This window comes from Suricata suricatta, chromosome 1 (assembly GCF_006229205.1).
Source record: "Suricata suricatta isolate VVHF042 chromosome 1, meerkat_22Aug2017_6uvM2_HiC, whole genome shotgun sequence".
NCBI classification, from domain to species: Eukaryota; Metazoa; Chordata; class Mammalia; order Carnivora; family Herpestidae; genus Suricata; species Suricata suricatta.
In genome coordinates this window covers 19,102,042-19,127,472 of record NC_043700.1, presented here as the reverse complement: position 1 = coordinate 19,127,472, position 25,431 = coordinate 19,102,042, and the positions used below count along the sequence as shown (strand labels likewise).

Genomic DNA, 25,431 nt, shown 5'->3' with positions numbered 1-25,431 from the left:
AATATAATAGTTTTTTGTTTTGGTGGATTTGAGTGGCATATTTAATTAAAACTTTTAATTGCATGTTAAGGTTTCTAGGCACTTCTTTGTTGTTGTCTTATCCATTGCTTTTATTTACTAGGTATGAATTTCAGCCCGTTATTTCCTTCTAATTTTGGAGATTTTTCTCAGAATACTTCTACACCCACTGAACAGCAGCAACCATTAGCCCAGAATTCTTCAGGGAAAACAGAATATATGGCTTTTCCAAAACCTTTTGAAAGCAGTTCTTCTATTGGAGCAGAAAAACAAAGGTATTTGATTGTGAACATAATTCATTATTTTCTTAAATGTCGCATTTGTGATTACATCTCATTATACATAATTTGAAAACAGAATTAGGCAGTCTGCTTCTGTTGTTTGGCTTGTTAGCGTTGGGATTGTGAAACTGATCATCTTACCAGGTATCTCTTGGACTATCTGCTGCTCACCCTGGTATCACGCTTTTGATTAGAGTGTCCTGTGAAATCCATTTTGGAAGGATAAGACGTGACCCATACAGTGTCTTTTGCCCGGATTTGCCATCTGTCTTTAAGTTCACTTTAGGGCTAGAAATTAATATTAATTACTAGATGATAGCTGTAAAGTGATGGCTCCTTGATTCATAGCTCCTGATTAGAATAAATCCTGAAGGCCTATCTAAATGTAATGTGGAGTACTATTAGATCAAGACTATTAGTCATAGTCAGGATGTCTTTTTGTGTTTCTCAGTGTTCTACATATATTTTTTTCAATGTTAATATTTTTTAATACCATAGTCTTCCCAAATAAAACTTTGGACTCAAATAGCATAAAAGACTACTTGGATTGAGTCTGGTTAATCTTTTATATTTTTATAGCTTTTTTTATGTGTGTCTTAATCTGGAAGATGATTTTGATAGCCAGCTGGCAAAAATAGCCTTTTTATGTTACTCTTATTTATTTCAGAGAAAACTTTTTAGAAGGATGAAAACTTAGAGGTCAGTTTAGCATAGTATTTCTTCAATAAAAGGATCTTAGATTTTGTCTTTCTTTGCCCTTTACAGATAGAAAATTCACATTCTTTTTTAGTTATGGATTAAGGATGTCTTGGGCTCTTAAGTAAACATTTGACACTATAATTATTAAATCATGGATTTTTTTACGTGATTAAACAAAAACTCTTAGAATTCAACTTTTTATTAGATTCTGGGAATCCCGTGGTTGACCTCCCTGACTTTGTCTTTTCTCTGCTAACCATTTTTCCCATTAAATGTCTTACTGCTCTTTAAAATACTCCATTGTCAGAGCCTAACAGTGTTTAGGGCATAGTTGCTATTCAGAAATGATGGTTAAATGCATTTCCATTATAAGCAATAAACGTTTATTCAAAGCTTTAGTGAATAGCTTTACTGTTGGAAGGTCTTTAGTTCATTACTCTCCATATTTTATATGACTGACAGTAAAAAAGGATGGATCTGGATATCTAATATTATTTGAGATATTTGACCTGCTTTAGATTAGACCTCATCTCCCCAAAATCTCAGCTATTATAGTTAAATAACTGGAGATAACAAGAGGTCAGATGAAACATTACAGTCTTGGGTTGGGGTCAGAAAACGTTTCCTACTCTAAAGGGCTTGATAGTAAATCATAGTGTAGACCATATAGTGCCTGTTGTAACTATTTTGGCCTTTTTTGCACAAAAGCAGCCAAAAACAATATGAACAAATGACTGGGTTCCCATAATACTTTGTGGGTACTGAAATATGAAATTCATATAATTGTTGTCACAGACTGTTTATCTTGAGTTTTTTTCAACTATGTAAGAAAATAAGAGTCATTTTAGCTCTCAGGCCATACAGAAACAGGCAGCAGGCTGAATTTGGCCTGCACAGTGTGGGTTTGCTAACTTTTGTTTTAAGTTGAATCCTATAGTTCAGTCTCCCAAATCACATTCTTCAGAACACTGTTCATGTCAGGTATGTGATAAAAAGTTTTGGACGTCTTGCTGACTGTGTTTTCTTTTAAAACATTTGTAAAGCACATTTGATGTGTTAAAATTTCTGAGGAATCCTGTAGACATGTTTAAGTTTGCCTGTTTTTTTAAACTTAGATGATCAATGAATGCCTATTAATATATTAAAGGATGTCAGTGTTAGCACACTATTTGAACTAAGTATATGGAGGAGTAAATTACTAGTTGCATGGACAATTGCTTTCACCAAATTCCAGTTCTTTTTGAACTGCTCTAAGTGACAACAGATCCGTGTGTGTTCCCAAATCCTCTATTACATACAGCTCTTTCTCAGCTGTTTCTACAAGTGTTTTGGTTTTTCCTTGTATGTCCCATCCTTTTTTTATTTTTATTTTTATTTTTCATTTACTTTGAGAGAGAGGGTGCAGGTGAGCAAGGGGCAGAGAGAGAGAGAGAATCCTACGAGGGGCAGAGAGAGAGAGAGAGAGACAGAGAAAGAAAAGAAAGAGGCTCACTTGAGGGGAGACTTCCGTACACCTGCAGAGGGACTTTTGCTCACCCGAAGCGGGGCGGTTCCCCCAAAGTGGGACTCGAACTCAGAAACTGTGAGATCATGATCTTAGCCTCTGAAGTCAGATGCTTAACCAATTGAGCCACCCAGGCACCCTTTTTATTTTTCTTTCCTACTCTTTCTCTTCATGAGTGCTAGATCTTTTATTTGAGACTTTGCCAATGAAAATGGCTTAATGAGAAGGATATAATATTAATGTTCAAACTAATTTAGTACATCAGCTTACATAATACTTGCATATTTAGTTCATTTCTGTAAAAATTTTTTATAGCCTGTATAGTAAACTATATCTACAGTTTTCCAGTAAACATAGAAATCTGTTGTACCTATAAAAATTTGTTTTCATTGATAAGGAATCAAAAACAGCCCGAAGAGGAGGTGGAAAACAGTAGGACGCCGTGGTTATATGACCAGGAAGGTGAGGTTGAAAAACCATTTATCAAGACTGGATTTCCAGTGTCTGTCGAGAAAACTACAAATAGTAATCGCAAAAATCAATTAGATACCAGCCGGAGAAGACGCCAGTTTGATGAGGAGTCTTTAGAAAGCTTTAGCAGTATGCCTGATCCGGTAGATCCAACAACAGTAACGAAAACATTCAAGACCAGAAAAGCATCTGCACAGGCCAGCCTGGCATCTAAAGATAAAACTCCCAAGTCAAAGAATAAGAAAAGGCATTCTGCTCAGCTGAAAAGCAAAGTTAAAAATATTGGTAAGTATTAAAATTTGTTGAATATCGATGAGCGTAAATGTTGGTAACTTTATGCTGGTATGTTGACATACTTATTTCATTGTGGTTAAATGGATAGGCACTATTCTAGACCTACTTGAATAAAGTAACTTTTAGTCACTTTTATAATTTTTTAAGTAGAATTTATCAAATGGTGTTTAATGTTGTAACTATTTTAAGACATGGTATTTATTCTTTTTTGTGCTTTGTAAATCTTATGTTTCCTGTGTATATGGTTACCATGAACTTTGAAGATAGTGTCCATATTTTGAACATTACTAAAAATTGCCAAAATGCCCAAGTTTTACTTTACTCTATTTTAAATATTACATCTTGTCCTACATCCAGCTCTTTAGTTATGACTTCTCGTTACACCCTTGATTGATTCATGTAAAGAAATTTGGGCCTGTAACTACATTGCAGTCTTTGAATGTCACAGATGAAACCACTTTTGAAACGAGTTTGCTCTTTAGGAAATTACCCCTTGTTAATAAGGTAAAACATTAACCTATGTTTATTGAAACTTGGCCATTGAGTATCCTGTTAAAGTTCTTTTTATAGTGGTAACTGCATGCCACTTTAGAAAAATAGATGTTCTGTGATTTTTTAAGAACTTTACTCTAGTCTGGCTCTAGAATCTGGAATATTAAAGGATACTCCTTCAAGTTTTCAGGGGATGCTTTTTGGCTTTGGCTCTGAGATGTTGTTCTGGGTTTAAAGAGATAGTATTTGGTGCTTAAGAACAAAGTATTTAAGGCATATACTCAGAAAAATGTGAAAAATCACCGTGCACAGCTAACTCTTGGAAGTTCGTAGTACATGCAAGGAAATGGAGGTCGTAGGAAATTCTATAGTAAAAATTCACTTGTAAACATTTGCAGCATTCTTCTTCATTCTCTTGTGGTTAATGAAACACGTGAGAACTCTGCTGAGTACTCTGTATGGAAGAAAGAACATGTGCCTCTTCATTTCATTTCATCTCATCATGTGTCCTTCATGTCCGTGGCTCCTACCACTATTCCTGTCTGAATTGTCTGATTTGATGGCAAAACAAGCAAATTTGAATAGGGGTGATATTTTTCTCAGCACACACATTACCATCCTTGCAATCATTTGCCCAGTTATATTGTTTTGGGATGAGCATCTTTTATGTAGCATATAAGTCAGTGATTCAAGTGAATGAAATCCAACTGCTCTTCTTTCTCCAAGATGATTCTTGCTGCCACTAGAGGGCATTTAAGTAGCTAGATAATGAACCACAGATGTTTTTAGAGGCTGGTCCCTTGGGTGACCCAGTGAACGTTTTACTCTCTTACCTTGCTCCCACTAAACTGTTTTCTGTCATACGAACAAATGAAGAAACGTGAATGTTTATTTTCCAGCATTTTCTCATTCAGCCAGCTAATTTGAGTGCTTCTTAAACTACTGTTTCTCCTTGGGAATCTTGTTTAAAGGCAGATGGATTCTGTCTGAGAGGGGACCCAAAGATCTGTATTTCTAACAAGTTCCCATGTGTTGTTTATCTTGGTTTGCGGACTTCACTTTGAGTAGCAGGTTCTTAGGGGACCCTTAAGCCAGCTAATGGCCCTAGCTACTCACGCTTGGAAATAATTGGTATATTTCTATTTTTGAAACCCTTTTATTCTGAAGAATTAGGTCTTTTGTATATGCAGTTCAGCTTTTTTTGCTTCAAGGCAAAGACTGACATTCTGATCTATGTATAAAAATACTTCTAAGTATAAAAATACTTGCCAAAACTGTACATACACATTTGTTTGACAGGCATTCAAGGCCATCTATCAGTGAGAGCCCTACTTGAAGACACACATAAAAATAAAAGACCTGATAGTAGAATCTAATACATGTAGCATCAAACTAGTAGGGAGCAAAATCCGGTGAATCAGCTAAACCCTTGCTCTTCAGAGTTTGACAGGCAGCATCAGCCCCATCTGGAGCTTATAAAAATGTGCTCTTCAGCCCAGCCTTTTTTCAGGGTGCATTTTAACAAGATTCCAGATGTTTTAATATGAATATATTTCCATCAAAGTCTGAGAAGCACTGAGGTAGACCAGTGCTCTTTTATGGGGTAGGAATGGCCATGCTTTCTTAGGAAAAAGAGTATTTGTCTTAAATGGGGGTAGATGAAGAGAGATATTGGAAGGTATTCCAAACTAATAATAATGAAAAAAGTTGAGAGGCAGGATGGGGCAAGGGAAGGTGAGAGGAACCGGGGGAAGAAGTAGGATATGAGATATGACCGGTAGATGAGCGTGGCGGGACTTAAGCCGCTGTCTTGAGAGCGAGCACAGCTGGTTGGACTGTCCCAGATTTACCAGCCTGAACTGTTAGTTTTGTGCTTGTGGACGCTTTTCAGAAGTAGCATGCTACCTCTTCAGTTAGCTTTGTTTCCAGTGATGGTGATGTATTTTCATCTGTAGCAGGTCTTTATGTAAAGGTACATATTACTGCTTGTGAAGTAAGATGATACGATTTCTTTAAACTTCCATTGTAATTTAGACTTTCTGAATTAGGCATCATTTCTTGCCTTGCCATATGTTTCAGGGATCACACCTGTAATTTGGCTACTCTTTATGAGGTCCATTCTCCTTTTTGATACTATTAAAGAGCGGTGGGATCCTATAGTCTAGGTCATCCCCATTCTTAGAAAATCGGATTGAACTGTTAATGTACTGTAGCTGTCCCTGAGTCTTTTCATGTCCCTTCCCTTTTGAAGGGAAGATTGAATTGAAATGCATGTCAAGCAGTGGGAAGGGCGAGGCCTGACAGATGTGGCCAGCAGAGAAACAACCCTTTTTAGAGTCACAGAATTTATTACTTACATAGGCATAGAAAGTCCGAGCATCTAGAAGCCCCAGCAGCCTGTGTTCTCTGTTCTGCATGCCACAAGGGGACACTGAAACCGAAGAGGCCGGATGACAGTTGCAGCCTGAGTGGTGGGCCTGTTACTGAGGAGCCAGTGCTGTGCTGCAGCTACACGCCACCTTAGAGTCTGGAAGTGTGTCCTCAGAGCCTGAGGAAAAAAGGTCTCCTGTTTCATTACAACCCAGGAGGAGAGAAAACATGCTTTCGTGACAGCTTTACGAAGGGGTGGAGGGAGGCAAATAAAAATGGGCCACATAGTAGTTCCTCACAAGCCACCCAGGTTCTTGTATTCTGTGTTCCAGTAGGATCATAAGGCCTTCTGTCCAGACTTAGACTCCACTGCAGCTCAGTCCTTACTTGCGTGGCCTTTGTGGATATGTGCGAGGTCTCCAGGGTGCCATGGCTGAGCCATGTTGCTGAAGTGGAGGCACAGCTAGAAGCATGGGTTTTTTCTAGCTATGTCGCCACTCATTCTGAGAAAAACAGATTATGGGCATGAGAAAGAGTGATGAAGTGGGACAGGAGGTCGTGCCCTTATTCTAATGAACATGTGGTGGTAGTGTTCTAGCTGGCCTAGCCAGTGTAACTTGGGGTTTCAGTAACCTTCATTAATTCTCCGTTTCACCTGTTCATCTGTCAGTCATATACCCTTATTGCTGGACCTGTTTATGCGAAGGGCAAAATAACCAAGAGGGCTCTTTTTCTCGTAAGTTTCATGCAGAATGGAGGAGAGTGTCTAGACTTTAGTCTGAGAGACCAACGAAGACCCCCAGGAGCCCAAATATGAGATTATAAAGTCTTAACTTGAATGACGGTCTTAAAAATAAAAAGGGAGGGTTAATGCCAGGTCGGATGTTATATAGAATAAGCTGACGGTATATTGGGGACTTACTTGTTAATAGAGCAGCTGCTGTGATCTGGAGCATGTAAGTAGAAAGGCTTTAGGCTCTCGGCTCATTCTGAGAATATCTGGGGCAGAGATCAGAGCTCTGCAGTCTTGGAGAAGACTTGGTTGGAGGATGGGGACCCCTGCACCTCCTCCTTTTCTTACACCTCCCTTCCTTTGAAGAATCGCAGTCTTTTGCCACTTTAGGGTCCTAATGGGAAAGGGTGTCACTGAACAAGTAGGTAGCATCCTTCCTGTGTTGCCCATGGGAGAGCGTTGCCTTTGCAGCTGCGGAGACAGAGTAGAGAAGCTTCGTCTCACTGTCTTGGTGGGAGACTGACAACTTGCTTGTGAGAACGTCGCTTCACTCACTGTAAGAGTGAGAATTCCAACTACTTTCGGCATTCCAGTGACGCTGCCCGCTGTTGGGTCCAGCCTTCAGGGTAGATAGGAGTCCTGGATCTGGCCCAGTGAACACGAAAGGGACCAGCAGCCAGAGAAGCCACAGAAGCCAGTAGGGTAGCCCCAGAACAGATAACCCCAGAACAGGTAAAATCTAGTAAAAACAGTTACCGAAAGAAATACACATTTGAACAAAATCCTAAAAACACTTCCTTGAATTGAACTAATAACAAATTCAGTAGAACTAGAAAAAAATGATTTTCACATATAATATGTTCAGATTATTCAAAAAAGAGGATAACTGCTATTAAGTCCTAAATTATTGGCCTAGAAAATTGAGGAGACAAATCATAAAAGACTCTCCATAAAAGACTCTACAGAGCAGAAACTGCAGGTTGCTGGAGGGCTGTTGGGGGGGGGGGATGGGCTAAATGGGCAAGAGTCATTAAGACAGCACTTGTTGGGAAGAGCACTGGATGTTACACATGTAAGTGATGAATCACTGAATTTAGTGATTCAGTTAACTGTTGTCCAGCTAGGAGGCAAGAGGGGAGAGTATCCATATGCTCCTCTGTATATTCTTATAAAATTCCTTAATTCCAAGGAAAAAGTAAACATCTTCCAAGCTTCCAGACTGGAAGAACGAGTTCTGTACAATAAAAAAGAACCAAACTGACATTAGACAACTTGAGAAGAAAGTGAAATAATGTCCATACGCAGACAAAAAAGTACTGCAATTTGAGAGTCCTGTATTCAAACTTGTCAAGATGAAAAGAAGATACTGGTGTGTCCTGAGGAAAACAGAAGCAATATATGAATCAAATTAGATGCTTTTAATATAGGGAAAGTTAAAAAGGAGAGGCAACAGTTGAGTAAACAACAGATCAATCTTAGTTGCTAATATAAATTGAAAAGTGAAATATTAGCAAATCTCCCATGTATCAAAACAAATAATAGACTGTTGTCAGTAGGGTTTATTACAGAAATGTTATCATGATTCATTATCAGGAACTCTGTCAAAATAATTTTGATATCAAATTGGACAGAAGTCATAATCATAATGGTAGATTAGATAAACTTCGAAGTCTTTCCTAATAAATATTTTAAGTAAAATGCACCTAAGAAGACAGATCGTCTTTATTTAATAAAATGAAGGCTGTTAACTAATGCCAATCACAACCAACATTATCAGTGAAAATACTCCAAAGATAACCTGTATGAAAATTAGAAATTAAATAGGGGTTCCCTCTCTACCATCATAATTGTCTAACATTGTTTGGAAAGCATTATGACAAAAAAATAATTGGAATAAATATTGAAAAAAGGAGGGAAACATTTTAAATTTATTCTGAGAGAGCCCAAGAGACTCTAGAAAATAGCTACTAAAGTTAACAAAGTAAGTTAATAAAGGAGCTGGTTATGAAATAAATGTGCAAGTATTTTTTGCTGTTGTAGTTACAGAATGGAAGTTGATTTGAAATACTCTTCCCATGGTGGTATCCAGAGTTATAGCGGGGGGAATCCTTAGGAATAAATTTAACAAGGAAAGTATTGCATCTATAAAAATGTAAATATTTTTGAAGAACATGAAACAAGATTAAACATATAGTTATGTTTTTAGAAGAGACATACATGTAAAATTACTAAATATCAATTCTTCTCAAATTAAATTCTTTTACTGTGATTCCATTTTGAATCCCCGTGGATCATGGACTTTTTTTGAAATTAGAAAAAAAAAATATCGACACTTATATGGAAGGACACATGTCTAATAATAGCCAAGAAAATAGGAGAAGCTACATAGGATTTGCCTTACCAGATATTTGAGCATTCTGTAAAACTTTGGTGGCCAAAAGAATGAAAATGGCATTGGAATAGATAAGTCATTTAAACAATGTCCAGAAGTAAAACTTAATTAATATGGAGATTTAATATATTGATGAAGAATTTCATTAGGAAGAAGGTAGATAAAACCAAGTATCCATGTGGAGTAAAATAAAGTTGAAGTCCTGTCTTGTACCATACAGCAAGGAAAATTTAGTAGAATATGTAGATAACCTATGAGTGGGTGAGACCTTATAAATCAAGTCCTGTTACACATAAGGTGTAATAAGAAGGCAGACAGCTTTGACTAGTGCCCATTACTCTTCTCTGTTATGGACAGGATTCTTTATTGTATTTCCTAACAATGAAAAATTAACTTGGAGTTTAGTAGAGAATTTGGATCGTATGAGGCCTGCCATATAGTTTGAGTTGGGATGTGCTAAGTATCAAAGGACAATGAAGTGTTAGAATATATTACTGTTACCCATGCTTCCAAAAGTTATTGCAAGACAGGTCTTACTATTTTATATGTATATTTATAGCAGGCCTTCATAGCATTCTGAATTGGATTACATACACTGTTTCACTATGGAAATCAATTTCCCTTTTAGTTTGAGTTAGTTGCAAATGATAACAGCTGTCACTTTTTTTACTCAAGGGTATGAAAGTGCCAGTATGTCTAGCACATGTGAACCTTGCAAAAGTAGGAACAGACATTCAGCCCAGACTGAAGAGCCTGTTCAAGCGAAAGTATTCAGCAGAAAGAATCATGAGCAGCTGGAAAAAATAATAAAATATAATAGGTCTACAGAAATATCTTCAGGTATGTTCTTATTTGGTTTGCTTTAATCTAAGGACTTCTTCATCTTAGATTTGAAAAGCGGTCTGTCACAATTTTCTGTCATGTGCAGGTTTTGTATAAGTAGAATAAATGTATTCTTGATATCAAGAAATGTAAACTGGTAATATTTTTATTGTGATATTAGGTTTTGACATTTTGATAAAATTCTAAACAAAAAGTATAGTTGACATTAATTTGGAACTGATTTGGAATTCTGAAAATCTTCTCTGAATAAGGATAAGATATAAAATCATACTATTCCCTACTTGAAATCTTTGGCTTTACCATGCCTAACAGGGGAAAATCCAAATGCCATAAGGTAACATCTGGCCAGTGGAGATTTGGCTCTCCCATCTCTAGACTCTTCTCTTCCCACCCTCTGCCTTGAACTTGACTCTTTCCAAGGCACTGAATTGAAGTTTGCCCATAGCTGTCATGCCATTTCTTGCCTCCACAGGTGTCTTTTCTGCCTGAGTCCTTTTTGCCCTTTGTAAACCTTTTTCTCTACTGGAGTCTTAAATAAAACGTTAATTCTGCAACTCTAATATTGCATCCAAATCTAAACTCAGATAAGTTTCCTTTTCTCCTTTTTCGTTTCTGTTGTAGCTTGCGTAAATCTATTCTGTTGCCTGTATCACATTTTATAGTAATTACTAAGTGTCGGTCACCTTTTTGAGTCCCTTGGCAGCATGTAATCCTTATCATATTTATACCTTAAATGTTCCCATGATACTGGACATGTGGTAGGCACTTAGAGTTGATTGATTGAATGAATGGAGTCGTATGTGTTTTGAATTAAGTAAGTACTGCTACTTTGCTGATTCATAAAGAACAAAGACATCTTAAAGAAACATGGAGAGGGAGGCAGTAAATATAGACCCTCACTTGTCAGGTGTCAGTAAGCCTCCTGGTGAAACGCTAGAGGAGCAGCTACCATTTGTATTATGCTTTACTATTTACAGATTAAACAGATTACTCATCTCATTCGAGCCTCATAATGCTGTGAATTGGTTTTATTTCCATTTTGCAGATGAAGAAACAGGGTCAGAGAGACCTATTTTTTTTTCCCAATGTCATAAAGAGCTAGTAACATAAACTGGTACAATTTTTCTGGAAAGCTTCAAAAGTCACTCCCTTAACTCCATAATTGTACTTACCTGTGCTAAGGAAACAAAAAGTGAAAACAATACTGGCATTTAGTGCTGTCTGAACAGTATAATTCCAACTATGTTTGTTAACAAAAATATCAATGAAAAAAGACTGGAAGAAAATACATCAAAATGTTAATAGTGATTTCTATCATCTTGAAACTTTTCTATATTTTCTAAACCTTTCATAATGACTATTTATTGCTTTTGTAACCAGAAAAGAAACATCACAGTTTGTGTTTTGAGCTGACTTCCTCAAGGTCCTGTTGCTAGGAAATGGCATTGTGGAAGTTTCAGTCCTGGTCTTCTGTTAAGTCTAGGATTCTTTTGGCAAAGTTGTCAATTTTACCAAAATTTTATAACTCTTTTACCCTTTTACTGTCTTTATCAAATAGCGGTATCTTCAAAGAGTAAACAGTTGAGTGGAGGATAGGGAATGGCATTAAATTGAAAGACATAATTGGATTATTAAGTTACCTAAATAATGGATAGTTGGTCATAGTTCTTCAGATCTTATTACTGTTATGTAGAAAAATATAAGGATTGAATCTTGGTGCACTAAAAAATGCTTGAGTTGTGTAAATATACACTGTATTTGCATATTCACTCACTAAAAACACTTAGTTTCAGTCATTACCCTAAAATTCTTCATAGCATGTACTAGTGGGTTTTGTTACGTGATTTCTAGAGTGTAGCACATATGACTGCTCGTATTGGATTGTACTGTCCTCTCCCTAAGGAGCTGGGGGAGGTTCGCCGTGATGTGTATGCTTCTGGGAATGAATGGCAGAAGTTTATTATGATAGCCATCATCAGTCACATAAGTTTATAGCAAATCTTATACTTTCCCTTAATAGGATGATTTTAAAACACAGTAAAAACCTTACCTTGTGATAACATGTCAGTTCAGGCAAACAAATTTAAAGAAATTGCTTTTTTTTAAATTCACTTACTCATTATTATAGACCCTGTCTTTACTATTCATACACATTTTATGTTCATCCTTATGTCTGCCCTTTCCTACAGCACATGCTAGGAGAGCACTACAGCAGTCTAACAGAAATGCATGCACTGAAGCGCCAGGTAACAATCTGCTTAGTTTTGGTGTCCACTTGGTGTTAATTTTCTCCCATTAGTCCTAAATATCCTCAGTTTTACTGCTCTGATAACTTTTTTAGATTTAGCTTAATGTATATATGTCATTTGCCTTGTAAAAATGAAAGAGACTTCATATTAATGAGATTCTGAAGGCTTTCATTATAATTCTTTACTTGGGTGATAAAATAAGCTGCTTTTCAGATTTTCATTTTCAGTTACTGTAGAGAACGTAACCAGCACATTCATAAGGGTAATAGAAAGTCTTTTTGTAACTTAGCATTGTATTTCAAGTTAGTTATTTTGTATTTCTTAAATGCTTAAAAACATAATTTTTTGAAGAAAAATAGTTCTTTTTTCTAGGTTTGATTTACAGGGTTAAGACTTCTGTTATTTGCTTATTTTTCATTACTAGTCAATGTCTATTTTTAGAAAATGAGCCAATACACCATTAAACAAAAACAATGACATGCGAAGACCACAATAAATAAAGAGGCGTGGAAAATTACAAACATTCCAAAGTATCGTTTTTGTCTTTATATTATATATATGTTTTAAATACGGTTCTGAGTGATTTAGAATTATAAATATTCTTTAATGGCCTCCTACCCTATACATGAGTGAAAAATAAAAATCTCTTGTGAATCTGCAGGGGAATCTCAAGAAGAAAAAACAAAGATCTAGCACAGACTAAGCTTGACTTACATCTGTGACACTCCCTAAAGAACTATGGAAAGACTGAATCAGAGAACCTTGACTGAGATCAAGGACTTTTCTAGCCTAAACTAATGCTTTTAGTTCAGGAGGAGAAACTAGCAAAAACTTTCTGCCTCTGTTGCAGGGCCGGGGGAGGGGGGGAGCATGTGTTCAGCATGATTCATTATTTGGGAATAATTTCATCTTCAATGATACAAAATTCAGAATAATAATTTTATCACCAACAGATGATATGACAGATGTCAACTGAATGTGCTTCTTCTGTATTTGAAATAATAAATATTTTCTAAATTAACTGTGGTCAATCTGTAATCTATAAGTTGGAAGCTTGCATATTAAATCTATTTTCTTATATGGATTTTTCCTTTAGAGATTTCCTACATAGACATTTTTGGTTCATACTTATAATAAATATCACATTTGAACATTTTTAAACTAGTAAGAGAACAGTAGTATTTTATTTTATTATTTTATTTTAATTTAATTTTGTTTTATACTTTAAAATGTCTGAAGGATAGGGAAGTTGTGTATTCATTATTTTATACTTGTAGAAATTGAGACATGAAGATGTTAAGATATAAGACCGTAAGTTAGTAGGAATTTTTTTTTATTTAGGCTTCTTTCTTTGCATATTCTTATCCTCTTGTAAAAAGTGAATTAAGTCTGTGATCTTTGCATATTTATTTAAAAGCACAATATATCAAAACACTCAACATTTTAAATTCTGTTTTAGAAACTTGTCACTTAGGTTTGTGGAACTTGAATATTTATCTGTGTTTCTACTGTTGCTCTAGAGAGGGTACAGAGTTTGATAGCTAGAAGAGCTACTTAGAGAATTTTTTTTAACAGAATCAAAATGGAAACCATTTAAAAACATTTTTTTAAGTTTACTTATTTATTTTGAGAGAGAAAGTGGGCAGGGGAGGGGCAGTGGGAGAGGGAGAATCCATGCTGACAGTGTGGAGCCTGACACAGGGCTTGAACTCCTGAACTGTGAGATCATGACCTGAGCCAAAACCAAAAGCTTAACCAGCTGAGCCACCCAGGCACCACAGGAACAGTTAATTTGCACTCTTAAAAATAAAAGTATGACTGTATACCTCTAAGGGCGATAACACTATGCTATCAACAAATACAGCAGAATTGTTGCTAAATAATAGAGTGATGCCTAGATTCTGTGAAACTGAAAACTTGCATTGGGCCATGCCTGGTCCAGCTTAGGCTGACCTTGTCAGTAAGACATTAGCAGAATTGACCTATATTGTGTTGTAGTTACAAATCCAACTTTCCATCAATATAGATTGGTAGCTGAGATTTGAGAAATATATAGACCTAGTAGATAGACCTAAAAATAGTAGTTTTTATTGGCAGCATTTAGTTTATTCTAAACCTTAACTAAATAAGTTTCCTTTTACGTAATGAAGCTCATATAAGTAAAAAAAAAAAAAAATTTCTTTATTTCATTTAAGTGCTGAAAGATTTCCACTGATATTCCTATGAAATATGTAAAATTATCCAGATAATTTTTTTGAGAAATAAATCCAGTCTGAGTTATCCTAGGTAATATCTATACATTTCAGTATTTTTCTAATATATAGTATATATCTTAATATTTTTGAGATTATTTTTATCTCGGTAATTTTTAAGATTCTTTTTCTACTTTAAAAGCCCCAAAATAGATTTGAGTATATTCTGATTTTTAAGTAATTTAAACCTGAGAGTAATGATAAAAGCGAAAAGGAATGGTCAGGAATGTATTTCATCAGTATTAACTTCCTGATCTTTTATATCTTCCAGAAACTGGGAGTGACTTTTCCATGTTTGAAGCTTTGCGGGATACTATTTATTCTGAAGTAGCTACACTAATTTCTCAAAATGAATCGCGTCCACATTTCCTTATTGAACTCTTCCATGAGCTTCAGCTACTTAATACAGACTATCTGAGACAGAGGGCCTTATATGCATTGCAGGTATTGGTACCTACGATCTGTTTCCTATCCTGTCTGGTACCGCTCTTCTTCATGATGATATCTGGTTGCTTGCTTAGACTGAAGCACATCCTCTCCTGTATGTATAATGATGCATTTTTCATGTGCTGTCTTACCATCGTAGTTAAAACTTCTCGCATAGCTTAAATAGCCTTTATCTAAAAGTCTTTCTGAGCAATTTTCTAGTGTTTTCTCTTTAATGTTATTTCTTCCTCATTATTAACCCGTGAGGTGAGGAGAATTACATTTGTTCTTCTATCTGCTTCTGCTTTTAAATTTGTGATAAAAAATAATGTTTTACGTAAGTAACTATCTTATTTCCTTATTTAGGACATAGTATCCAGACATATTTCTGAAAACCATGAAAAAGAAGGGGAAAATGTAAAGTCAATGAATTCTGGTACTTGGATAGCATCAAACTCAGAACTTACCCCCAGTGAAAGCCTTGCTACCACTGATGATGTAAGCTGATCGTGATTAATGAGTATAGACTTAATTTCAGTGTGCAGTAAACAGAAGTAAATAAGTTGTTATAAATTGTGAGTATACCTAATATGTGGTTTTTAGCTTTCTTAAAAAGCCGAGCAAAACACATCATTTTGAGGTGAGGTATAAAACTCAAAATATGTCAGCAGTTAAATCTTCAAAATTATTTATAAATGATAGGTTAGTAAACCAGACTGTAGTCAGATCACCAAGCCTTTTAATACATAAATACAAGATAAATCAGGTCTTTGGGTTAGAAGAGAGAAGCCTGGACTCAAGAAAGTCATCCAGGGGAAAAAAGTTAATTTATTATTCAAGTTTATGAAGAAAATTTTCAATAAAGTAAAAGGACCTGGGAAAAGGAAAAAGTGGTGTGGAAAATGGCACATTTTCAGTCAATGGTCTTCTCCAAGTAGGCCCGTAGGTCGCCCAGAAGGGATTGAACGAGTGGTGCGAACTGCTGGGATAGTGAGGAGATGGTGGGCTGGGGGCTTGGGAGCCCCCGAGAGGTGTGGGCCCGGATTCTGTTACGAAAGGGAACACGTGGTCCTGGGAGAGCAAATACGTTTTTCTTTTCTGCCAATTCTAGTATTTGGAAATTCATGGGTAAGAGTGCCATACTGATTAGCAGGTTATCTGCTGTAGAGTCAGAAAGAGCAGTACTGTGTTTCTGACCATTGTAAGTTCCTTTGAAAAGATAGTATTTTCTCAAAAGATACCTTGTGTTTTTTTCAATTGTAGTAATTTCCTTACAACTATTGAGGACGTTTTCTGAATTTTTCCTGTTTTAACTCACACTCATGTTTAAAACAGTACTTTGCCAAGTCATCTTTTCTGCTTAAAACTTTAGGCTCCAACTCCTATACCTCTCTGAACACGAACTTGTACATGGTTTTAATTCACTTAACAATGTCAAATATATAATGTAAGTAATTATTATGTGGGATTGTGTTATAACTAGTTGGAAATTGTATACAAAAGTAGGAGACATGCAGTTACATTAAAGTTGACTGGCCACTGAAATAACTTGCTGAGAGCATGACTGGTGTCTCTGCCTCCTGGAACTCCCATTGCCTCCCTTTTATCTAGATTTCATATACATGGTATTACTTCGTTATTTTAAAATGTTTGAGCAAATTGGTCTTTACCATCAGTAGCAAATTGAAGACTGAGCTCCAGTTTATGACAAAGTTAATTCAACCTGATAGGATTTTAAAGTTAAATAAAACTTAAGATCCTGACCTGCTTCCTAAGTAAGTGTCTTCGTTCAGGCTGGTACAACAGAATACCATAGACTGGGTGGCTTACCCAGCAGACATTTATTTCTTATAGTTCTGGAGGCTGGGAAGTCCAAGATCATAGTGCCAGCAGGTTTGGTACTCGGTTAGGGCCCTCTTCCTGGCTTGCAGATGACCACCTTTGTGTCCACACGTGGCTCTGATGTCTCCTCATATACGGGCACTAATGCCGCCATAGGGGCTTCACCCTCATTATTTCCTCTGAACCTTGATCACCTCCCAAAGGTTCATCTCCTAATGCATTGGGAGTTAGGGCCTCAGCATACGGATTTGGGAGGGCAACACAGAGATTCAACCCATAATCATATGAACTTGGCACAAATAACTGTATGTAGTATTGTTTTTAAATAACTAAATTGGTTCTTTTTCATTTAAAACTTTGTTTCATCATTGATGTCATTAACGTCCTCCCCTTGTTAATGCCATTTAATCAGCAGCAGCACAGCATCCAGTGTTCAGCCCACAGATCTAGAGCAATGTTGTCCAGTGGAACTTCCTACAATGATGGAAATGTTTTGTTTGTGCATTGTCTAATATGGTAGCTATTAGCCACATGGGGCTGTCGAGCACTTGAAATGTGGCTGCTAATGGGACAGAGTAATTAAAATTTAGTATAAATAGTCACATGGCCAGTAGTTTCCATATTGGACTGATACAGACTCTCATTCTCCAAGTTTCTTTCTTTCTTTTTTTTAACATTTATTTTTTAGAGACAGAGTGTGAGTGGGGGAGGGGCAGAGAGGGAGAAACAGAAACTGAAGCAGGCTCCAGGCTCTGAGCTGTCAGCACAGAGCCCAGTGCGGAGCTTGAGCCCATGAACTGTGAGATCATGACCTGAGCTGAAGTCGGATGCTTAACCAAATGAGCCACCCAAGTGCCCTTCGTTCTCCAAGTTTCTAGGCCAAAGTCTTTTGAGCTTCATTTATGGAGCTTGTATAGACATATTTCAGGGTATGTAAGAGCTCTCATACCTAGGAAGGAAGTAAAAATAGGCATTTGGGAATTATAAGTCAAAGAGAGATGAAGAATTGAAGTTTAGGAAGAGGAAGAAACACTTTGTATCTTCTATTCCAGGTGTCATAAAATGGCAAAAGCACATCTACCTTCCAATCTTAATTGAAGGAGTAACAAAATGATTCCATTTCCTAAAATATGTTCTATAATGCCTGAATTTCCTGTAACCAGAGACAAAGGTTTCATTTCATAATTTAAGAGAAAAGTTTTAAAGATTAATAGGAGAAAGAACACAACTCTGAAATGGGTTTTACAATGTGAGACTGTCCTTAATCGTACTATACACAAAAATTATTTTGAAATTAAAGTCCTGAAAAGGCTAAAACTATAAAACTTCTAAAAGAAAATCTTCGTGATTGAACATTAGCAAAGATTTCTTAGGGTGCACAAGGCATTAACTGTAAAAGGAAAAATTGATAAACATCATTAAAAATAAAATCCTGCTTTTCAAAAGATTATCATTAAGAAAACCTAATTTAAGTACATATATCTGACAGTGACTATATAAATAATAAATTCAGACTATATAAAGAACTTTTACAATTCATTTGTAAAACAACTTGGTAGTAAAATATGGGCGAAATTTCAACAGGCACTGCATGGAAGAGGCTCGGTCAGTGTCCAACATCCATCCACATGAAAACCACACGAGGTGTTGCCTCATACTCACTAGAAAGGCTGAAATTAAAAAGGTTGACAATACATGTCAGTGTGAATATAGAGCAGTTGGAACTTTTGACATTGCTGATGGGATTGTAAAATTGCGCAAACACTTTGCAAAGCAGTTTGGCGGTTTCTTAGAAACTTAAACACAAGCTTGGCATGTGATCAAGCAGTTTTTCTTCTTAGGTATTCATCCAAGAGAAATGGAAAACGTGTCTACAAAAATACTTGTATTCTTATGTTCATAGCAACTTTAGTCACGATAGCCTCAAAGAACATCAACAGATAAATGGATGTACAAAAATATGGTATATCCTTACAGTGGGATACTGTTCAGCTATTAAGAAACAGTGAACTTCTGAAACACATGACATCATGGATTAATTTCAGAAACATATTGAGCAAAAGAAGCCAAATGCCGAAGAGTTGGTTCCATGTATATATCAAGTTCTAGAACAAGCAAAACTAATTTGATAGAGACCATATGAGTAGAGTGTAGTGGAGACTGACTGCAGGGGGGCACAAAGGAAGTTTTGAGCTGATGGGAATGGTCTTTATCTTTAGGGAAGGTGGTTACAGGGGCATGTATATTTATAGAACTCATCAAACTATGCTTAATGAGTGCATTGTTTTATGTAAATTGTATCTCAATAAAGTTCATTTAAAAAAGTGAATGATGCTGTCCTGTTTCTCTTCTGCTAAAACCGCTTATAGTAAAATCCTAGGCATTGTTAGCGTTTGGAGATGGGAGAATTTCCCTGAGCGTGTAGAAATAATTTGAAGTATTTACTATTCCAGCTTAAAATTAATTGCTGGCTCTGTGTATTTTTATCTATTCAATGAGATATGTTCTGCAAGGTTACTTAACATTCTAATGTTCTCTCTGATCCACCTTTAATAACTTTAGTTATATCACAATTTTAAGTATATAGTTTTATGCAAATACTTAATTTTTATGTTAAATTTTTAATATAAAATTTTTAAAGAAATATTGGTGATTTTTATTTGTTTTTTTAACTGTAACTTAGGAAACTTTTGAGAAGAACTTTGAGAGAGAAACACATAAAATAAGTGAGCAAAATGATGCTGATAATGCTAGCATCATGTCTGTATCTTCAAATTTTGAGCCTTTTGCAACAGATGATCTAGGTAAGCAGAATTTTTTATAATCTTAGAATTAATCTTTGAATTATATCAATTAAGAACCAAAATTCCAAAAAGGCAAGATGTGTTAGAAAGACCATGGTTAAAAGTCTTTCCCATCAGTCTAAAGTCAAGAATCTCCTGTTGATTCCTTAGCCTTTTGCAAATCATCCGATCATTCTGACTGCATATTCTGAGAAAATGGGAGTCTTAACCTGCCTTGCTATATGTTCTTGTGAAAAATATATACAGCTTTCTAGCACATATAATAGGAGTTCAAGAAATGTTAATTTCCTTCCCTTCAGGGAAATGTTATCCTTTAAGGTTTTCTAGTTAATGGGAAAAAAAATTGAGAGGTATCAGGGCCTCATCCAGTCATATTTTCAATAAAAAGGCTAACTTCATAATTTGAGATAAGAACTTTCTTAGCATACATGGCCATTAGCGAGAAACCCAAATAACTCTCAGTGTGCGTGGCACCTTGCACTTGTTTTTCATCATTAGTAAAACAAGCATGGAGGGTTGTATAACTCAAAGGTAAGAAGAAAATCTGGAGTCTTAGACCTGGACAGGAGACAGGGAAAAGAAAAATGTATAGGTACCTGATGGTTTCCGTTTCAAGAGATACCCAAGATTCAGTGATTTCAGACCTCTAGGGCATTTGTTGATAAAATAAGGTCCTATTATTCTAGTATTTTTTCACATGAAGACAACAAGATTTAGGAGATTCCAAAGGCCTCCTACAAAGCAAAGAGCCAAGCCTTGCCCTGTTATTAGATGTGCACCTTTTACCAAAGCAGTAAGTCTTTCTTGCCTTCTCTTGACTATCAAGGACTCTAAGTCTAGCTCCCGTCTGTGTAAATACCTGTCAAGACTAAACTGAACTCATCCCCTTATAGAGAAAAATCTCTGTGTGGCCAGACCTCTCCCTTTCAGGTTATTCCCCCTTTTTGAGTTACCAAGTGTTTTGTTTCATTTATTGATTTTTTCTTACAACCCTTCACCACTAGCTTTGTCTGAAGTAAACAAAGGAAAACTGGGAAATCTTTTACTTAGGCCTTTTTCCTTATTTGCTTGTGTTCAGCTGGGTCGTTTTCATCAGAATTTGAGAAAATACATTTGGGATATGTTTTCTTTGTACTGTTTGCTTTTATGTTTTCTTGAAATCTTTCTGTTCCGTACGCAGGGAACACTGTGATTCACTTGGATCAGGCGTTAGCGAGAATGAGAGAATACGAGCGCGTGAAGACGGAGGCCGAGGGCAGCACGAATGCCAGGTGCACCTGCAGGGCTGTCGGGGCCGAGGACGGCGCCGCCGCGGCCGGGGTCACTGGCTTGGAAGGTGTGTTCTTGTTGAGTGAAAGTAGAACTCTGTAGTTCCATATGTCAAGCAAAGTGTGGAGCCCCACTTGATGTATAACAAGAGTTTTATTACCACTTTCTTTTCATTAAGGGCGCTAAAACTACATAGATACTCCTTTGTGTTATTTTTCCCATAACCATCAGATTTTAGTATTTACAGTTCTGAATAAATGCATACGTATAATGACATAGGCTTTATTTTGCTAATAAATCATTTTCTTTTTAAAAAATAGAAACTTCCATTGAAAATCGTAGTTCACAACAACCTGTAAGTGAAGTTTCTGCTGTTCCATGTCCTAGAATTGATACTCAGCAGCTGGACCGGCAAATTAAAGCCATTATGAAAGAAGTCATTCCTTTTTTGAAGGTAAGCAATAATTTTTTAAAACAAGTACTTTGTGTTTTGTTTTTTAAATCTTAAAAAAGACTTCATTACAGTAAATTCAGAAAATATAGGTAACCCTAAGAAAGCTAAAAACAACAGTTTCATTAATTCTATGAATTTATCTCCCATTATTTAAATGTACTTACCTCCCCTAAAAAGGGATTGATATTCCTATAAATTCTAAGAATATGTATATATTCTTGCAGATAGTGGGGTAGGTATTTAACAGTTTGAAACCATTCTTTCAGGTGAATTGTCTTAAACTAAGCGATGGCTTGCTTTCATCTTGAACACAGATGAGTGTTGCCTTTTTTATCTCACATTTCTGTTTTATCATGAGTGATACAGTAAATAACTTTGAAACTTGACTTTCTTGGTTAAATTAGGTATATTATTAGTAATATTTAATATGTACAGTTATTTTCTAACGATTCTAAAGCCTGAATGATTTAGCTTTATGCTTAGGGAATGTAGTCATCAGCAGTTTACCAATTTGTTTGTGATTGAAGTGATACCCTTTCATAAATATTCACTTACTAATTGAGCATTTCAAAATGTTTTTGAGGCCAACAAAATGAGCTGAACTAATGACCTGAATTTAACTATTTTAGTCTACGGCCATACCACCCTGAACGCGCCTGATCTCGTCTGAATTTAACTATTTTATTGTGTCTTACTTCACTTCAAATCTTGACCTTTTTGATAGGACTATAAGAACTCTTTGTTAATGTCACCTAAGCTAGCCTTTTTGACTGTCTTATCCTCTGTCATCAGTGAGTCCAAAATGGATTTTTGATCCTTCCCTCCCATAGCATAACCTTAATTCAGATGCTCATGTTTTACCTAGACTGTCACAATGGGCATGAAATGAATGTTTACTAAGCAGACTCCCCCCGACAGCCATTGAGAGATTTCACTACTGGACTTGGTATACTTTCCCAACTTCATCTCTCCCAATTCTCCATTTGGTACACTCACTTTAAATTGCTCAAGATTTCCTATTCCTGCCATTGCTTTTTCATATATCAGCCTTTTGTACAAGTTGTCACTGTTGAAAATATAAAGTGCCTTCCCTCTTTTCTGCTTGGCTGAAATGTTCTTTTTTCAGAGATAATTGTTACTTCCAATGCACTCTTACAAATCCTTCTAGAACCTAGTGTGGTAGTTTTATGATACCTGTTTATCAGGCAGTAATAAGTATCTCCTGTGAGCTGCCATTGTGCTCAGTGATGACAGAGAAGTGGCCCCTAAAGTTAAAAAGTAGTCCTCTACTGGGGAGTGCACAGCATTTAGTGATTATTCATGTATCTGACTTCTCTGGCATTTGCTCCCTTGAAGCCTTAAGTCCTTAAGGAACCTTAGAAATGATCTACTTTATCACCTCAGGTTACACATTTCTATAGAAAAAACAAACAAAGCCAGAAGAGAAACATACCTGAGTGAAGGTTAGAAGACCTGCCCAAATGAGTTTAGTGGTAGGAGAGGGATTAGAACCTTGAGGTTACTTGGTGTGGATGTTTCATGGACTCCCCTCCAACAGGGAACCACGATTTGGATTATTAGGTGCCTGCACATGCTTCTCAAGGAAGATGAAGGAGAAGAAATTTGCCTAAAAGTTTTGAAACTTGTTACGAAAGTTAGGACATTGATTTCTCAACTGAGGTGATTTTGACCCTAAAAACGTTTTATAATGTCTGCATACAGTTTTAGGTCCCAGGACTTAGAAAGGTAAAGGGTGCTGCTAGCATCCAGTGGGTAGAGGCCAGAGCGCCACTAGACATCCGATGGTGCACCGGATGTCCGTAGTGCCGAGACTGAGAAGGTGGAGTTAGAAAGTAACGGAGCAAGTGGGTAGCAGGTAACTTGTGAGCTAAGCTGTACGAAAGGAAGTGATGAAATACTGAATCAGCCAGTTTCTTTCCCTGGCTGTTAGGTGCTGTGGTTGGTCAAAGTGTATAAACACCTAACCTGGATAGTGTGGGAGTCTGGCTCTTCTTATGGTTGGATATTTCTAAATGTGCATCTGAAAACTGAGAGGCATCTGTGCAAGACGAAATCGCATGTGAATTAATAGTTTTTAGTCAGTACCTAACTTTATTCCCTAACCAACTTGGATTTTTCTCAGGAGCACATGGATGAAGTATGCTCTTCTCAACTTTTAACTTCAGTGAGACGCATGGTTTTGACCCTCACCCAGCAGAATGATGAGAGCAAAGAGTTTGTAAAGTTCTTTCATAAACAACTTGGAAGCATATTACAGGTAAGGGTTTATACTTCTGTGACTTATAATATATATCCGCATGTTGAGACTTTCTTTTGCCATATTCTGGCATATGCAGCTTATTCAGTAAATGTCCATTCCACCATCCATTGGGGATGACATTTCAATATCTTTTTAAGTTATTCCTTTACCTGGTTTTGAAAAATTGTATTAGGGGAAAAAATTATGTTAGGGCCTATGTCTTTATTTGATCCGATCCTCCTGTAAGGCCTACCCCAAAATTTTCTTTTGATTTTTCTCCTACCCAGTAAGAACATTTCCAGTTTGAAATGTTTGGAAAGTACTGCATGATATTTTCTAAAATAGTTTTTTTACCATTGTGGAAAATTTTCAAAGCCAGAAACCATCTATTGATTGTAGAGCCTTCTTAGGCTGTAACAGTAATTTTAAATGAATGTTAAGGTAGTGGTTCTCACCTGGGGGCAGTTATGCTTGCCTGGAAGAGACCTTGTCACACAGGTGGGGAGAGGCATCTTGTGGCATTTTAACAGTAGTAAGGTTGTGATGAGTAACGACACCTTACTTCATATAATAAACATCTTTACAGTTGAATACATTCCTGTGTTTTCCCATTGAGATAGCTCAGTGATACATATTATTACTCCAAACAGAAAAATGTTTTTCTTTTCATCTTTATTATAAAAATTTACAAAATTTACAAAAAATTTCTCATAAAACTCTACCTTGCTGCCTATTCCTGTGTTTACGTTGGTTTTAGAGACACAGTAATGTCACTTTGTCTATTGACTTTTGTAAAACCCTACACTTGATGCACATTGTCCATCGCTGTAATTTTCCATTTTGTTTTTATTAAGAGTAACGTATAAATTCAGTAGTAGGTTTTAAGTTGTGCTGGCTCTGTTTAATCTAATTGTTCTAACACAGTCTTTAAGGAATATAAGACATCTGTGTTGTTAGGCATTCTTTAAAAATGTTTAGGATAATTTTTAGACAAACATGTTTTTATAATTTAGATAGTTTATTCCTACAGAAAGAAACAATAATTCCATTGTAGAATGAGGCTCAAAGAGAAGTTGCTTGTAATTCAGTATTTTTGTTTATCAGGATCCATGCAGTCCTCTCTCAGTTTCATCTGCTCTCACCATGGTTGAGACAGATGCCAAAGTATTAATTAGGAAATGAGATCTGATTCTAAGATCATTTGGCTGCTTTTCTGTTATCCTGTTCCTGATTTTTTTCACAGAGGGACCTAAAGAATAAAGGTTAGACAGTAAATCTTAGCCAGAGTACTGAAAATTTTTCATAAGGTAGAGCTTAAAATACTATCTTCTACTTTTTTTCTTAAGAAACCTGTTCAGTGAATTTTTTTCACGAGGCAGCCACATTTGTGCTAGATATAAGGTTGTTTTTTGGAGGGAAGAGACACATAGTTGTTTGCCTGTTTTCTAGATGGCGTAGTCTGTATTGTAGAAAAAGAAATGCAGTTCTAAAAAAAATTTATAGAATATAGATGGCTGACTTGTTCCTTTGATAATGCTGTGTTCAACTTGAATAGAAGTAAAGTTTATTTTTAAACTGATTCTGAAGAAAAAGCTTAAATTAGAATGGCCGCTGGCTGAGGGGCACCTGGGTGGCTCACTCAGTTAACCGTCTGATTCTTGATTTCAGCTCAGGTCATGATCTCATGGTTGTGAGGCTGAGCCCTGCACCAGCCTCGGCACTTGACTCCAGGCGGTGTGGAGCTTGCTTGGGATCCTCTCTCTTCTGCCTCCCTCGTG

The 25,431-nt window shown here is 36.3% G+C and overlaps 1 protein-coding gene across 15 annotated transcripts in view; it reads left to right on the top strand.

Annotated features, from left to right (window-relative positions):
* PCM1 (pericentriolar material 1) overlaps positions 1-25,431 on the top strand; it is a 79,940-nt gene that overhangs the window by 42,793 nt on the left and 11,716 nt on the right. For 6 of the 15 annotated variants that reach the window (XM_029934864.1, XM_029934893.1, XM_029934860.1 and 3 more), the window contains 10 exons: positions 122-293; positions 2,900-3,258; positions 9,930-10,094; positions 12,287-12,343; positions 14,870-15,042; positions 15,391-15,522; positions 19,550-19,670; positions 20,851-21,006; positions 21,260-21,393; positions 23,537-23,671. In XM_029934864.1, the coding sequence (XP_029790724.1) occupies positions 122-293; positions 2,900-3,258; positions 9,930-10,094; positions 12,287-12,343; positions 14,870-15,042; positions 15,391-15,522; positions 19,550-19,670; positions 20,851-21,006; positions 21,260-21,393; positions 23,537-23,671 (1,604 nt within the window). The remainder of the gene's footprint in view (positions 1-121; positions 294-2,899; positions 3,259-9,929; positions 10,095-12,286; positions 12,344-14,869; positions 15,043-15,390; positions 15,523-19,549; positions 19,671-20,850; positions 21,007-21,259; positions 21,394-23,536; positions 23,672-25,431) is intronic. The other 9 variants (XM_029934954.1, XM_029934946.1, XM_029934909.1 and 6 more) reach the window with 3 other exon arrangements.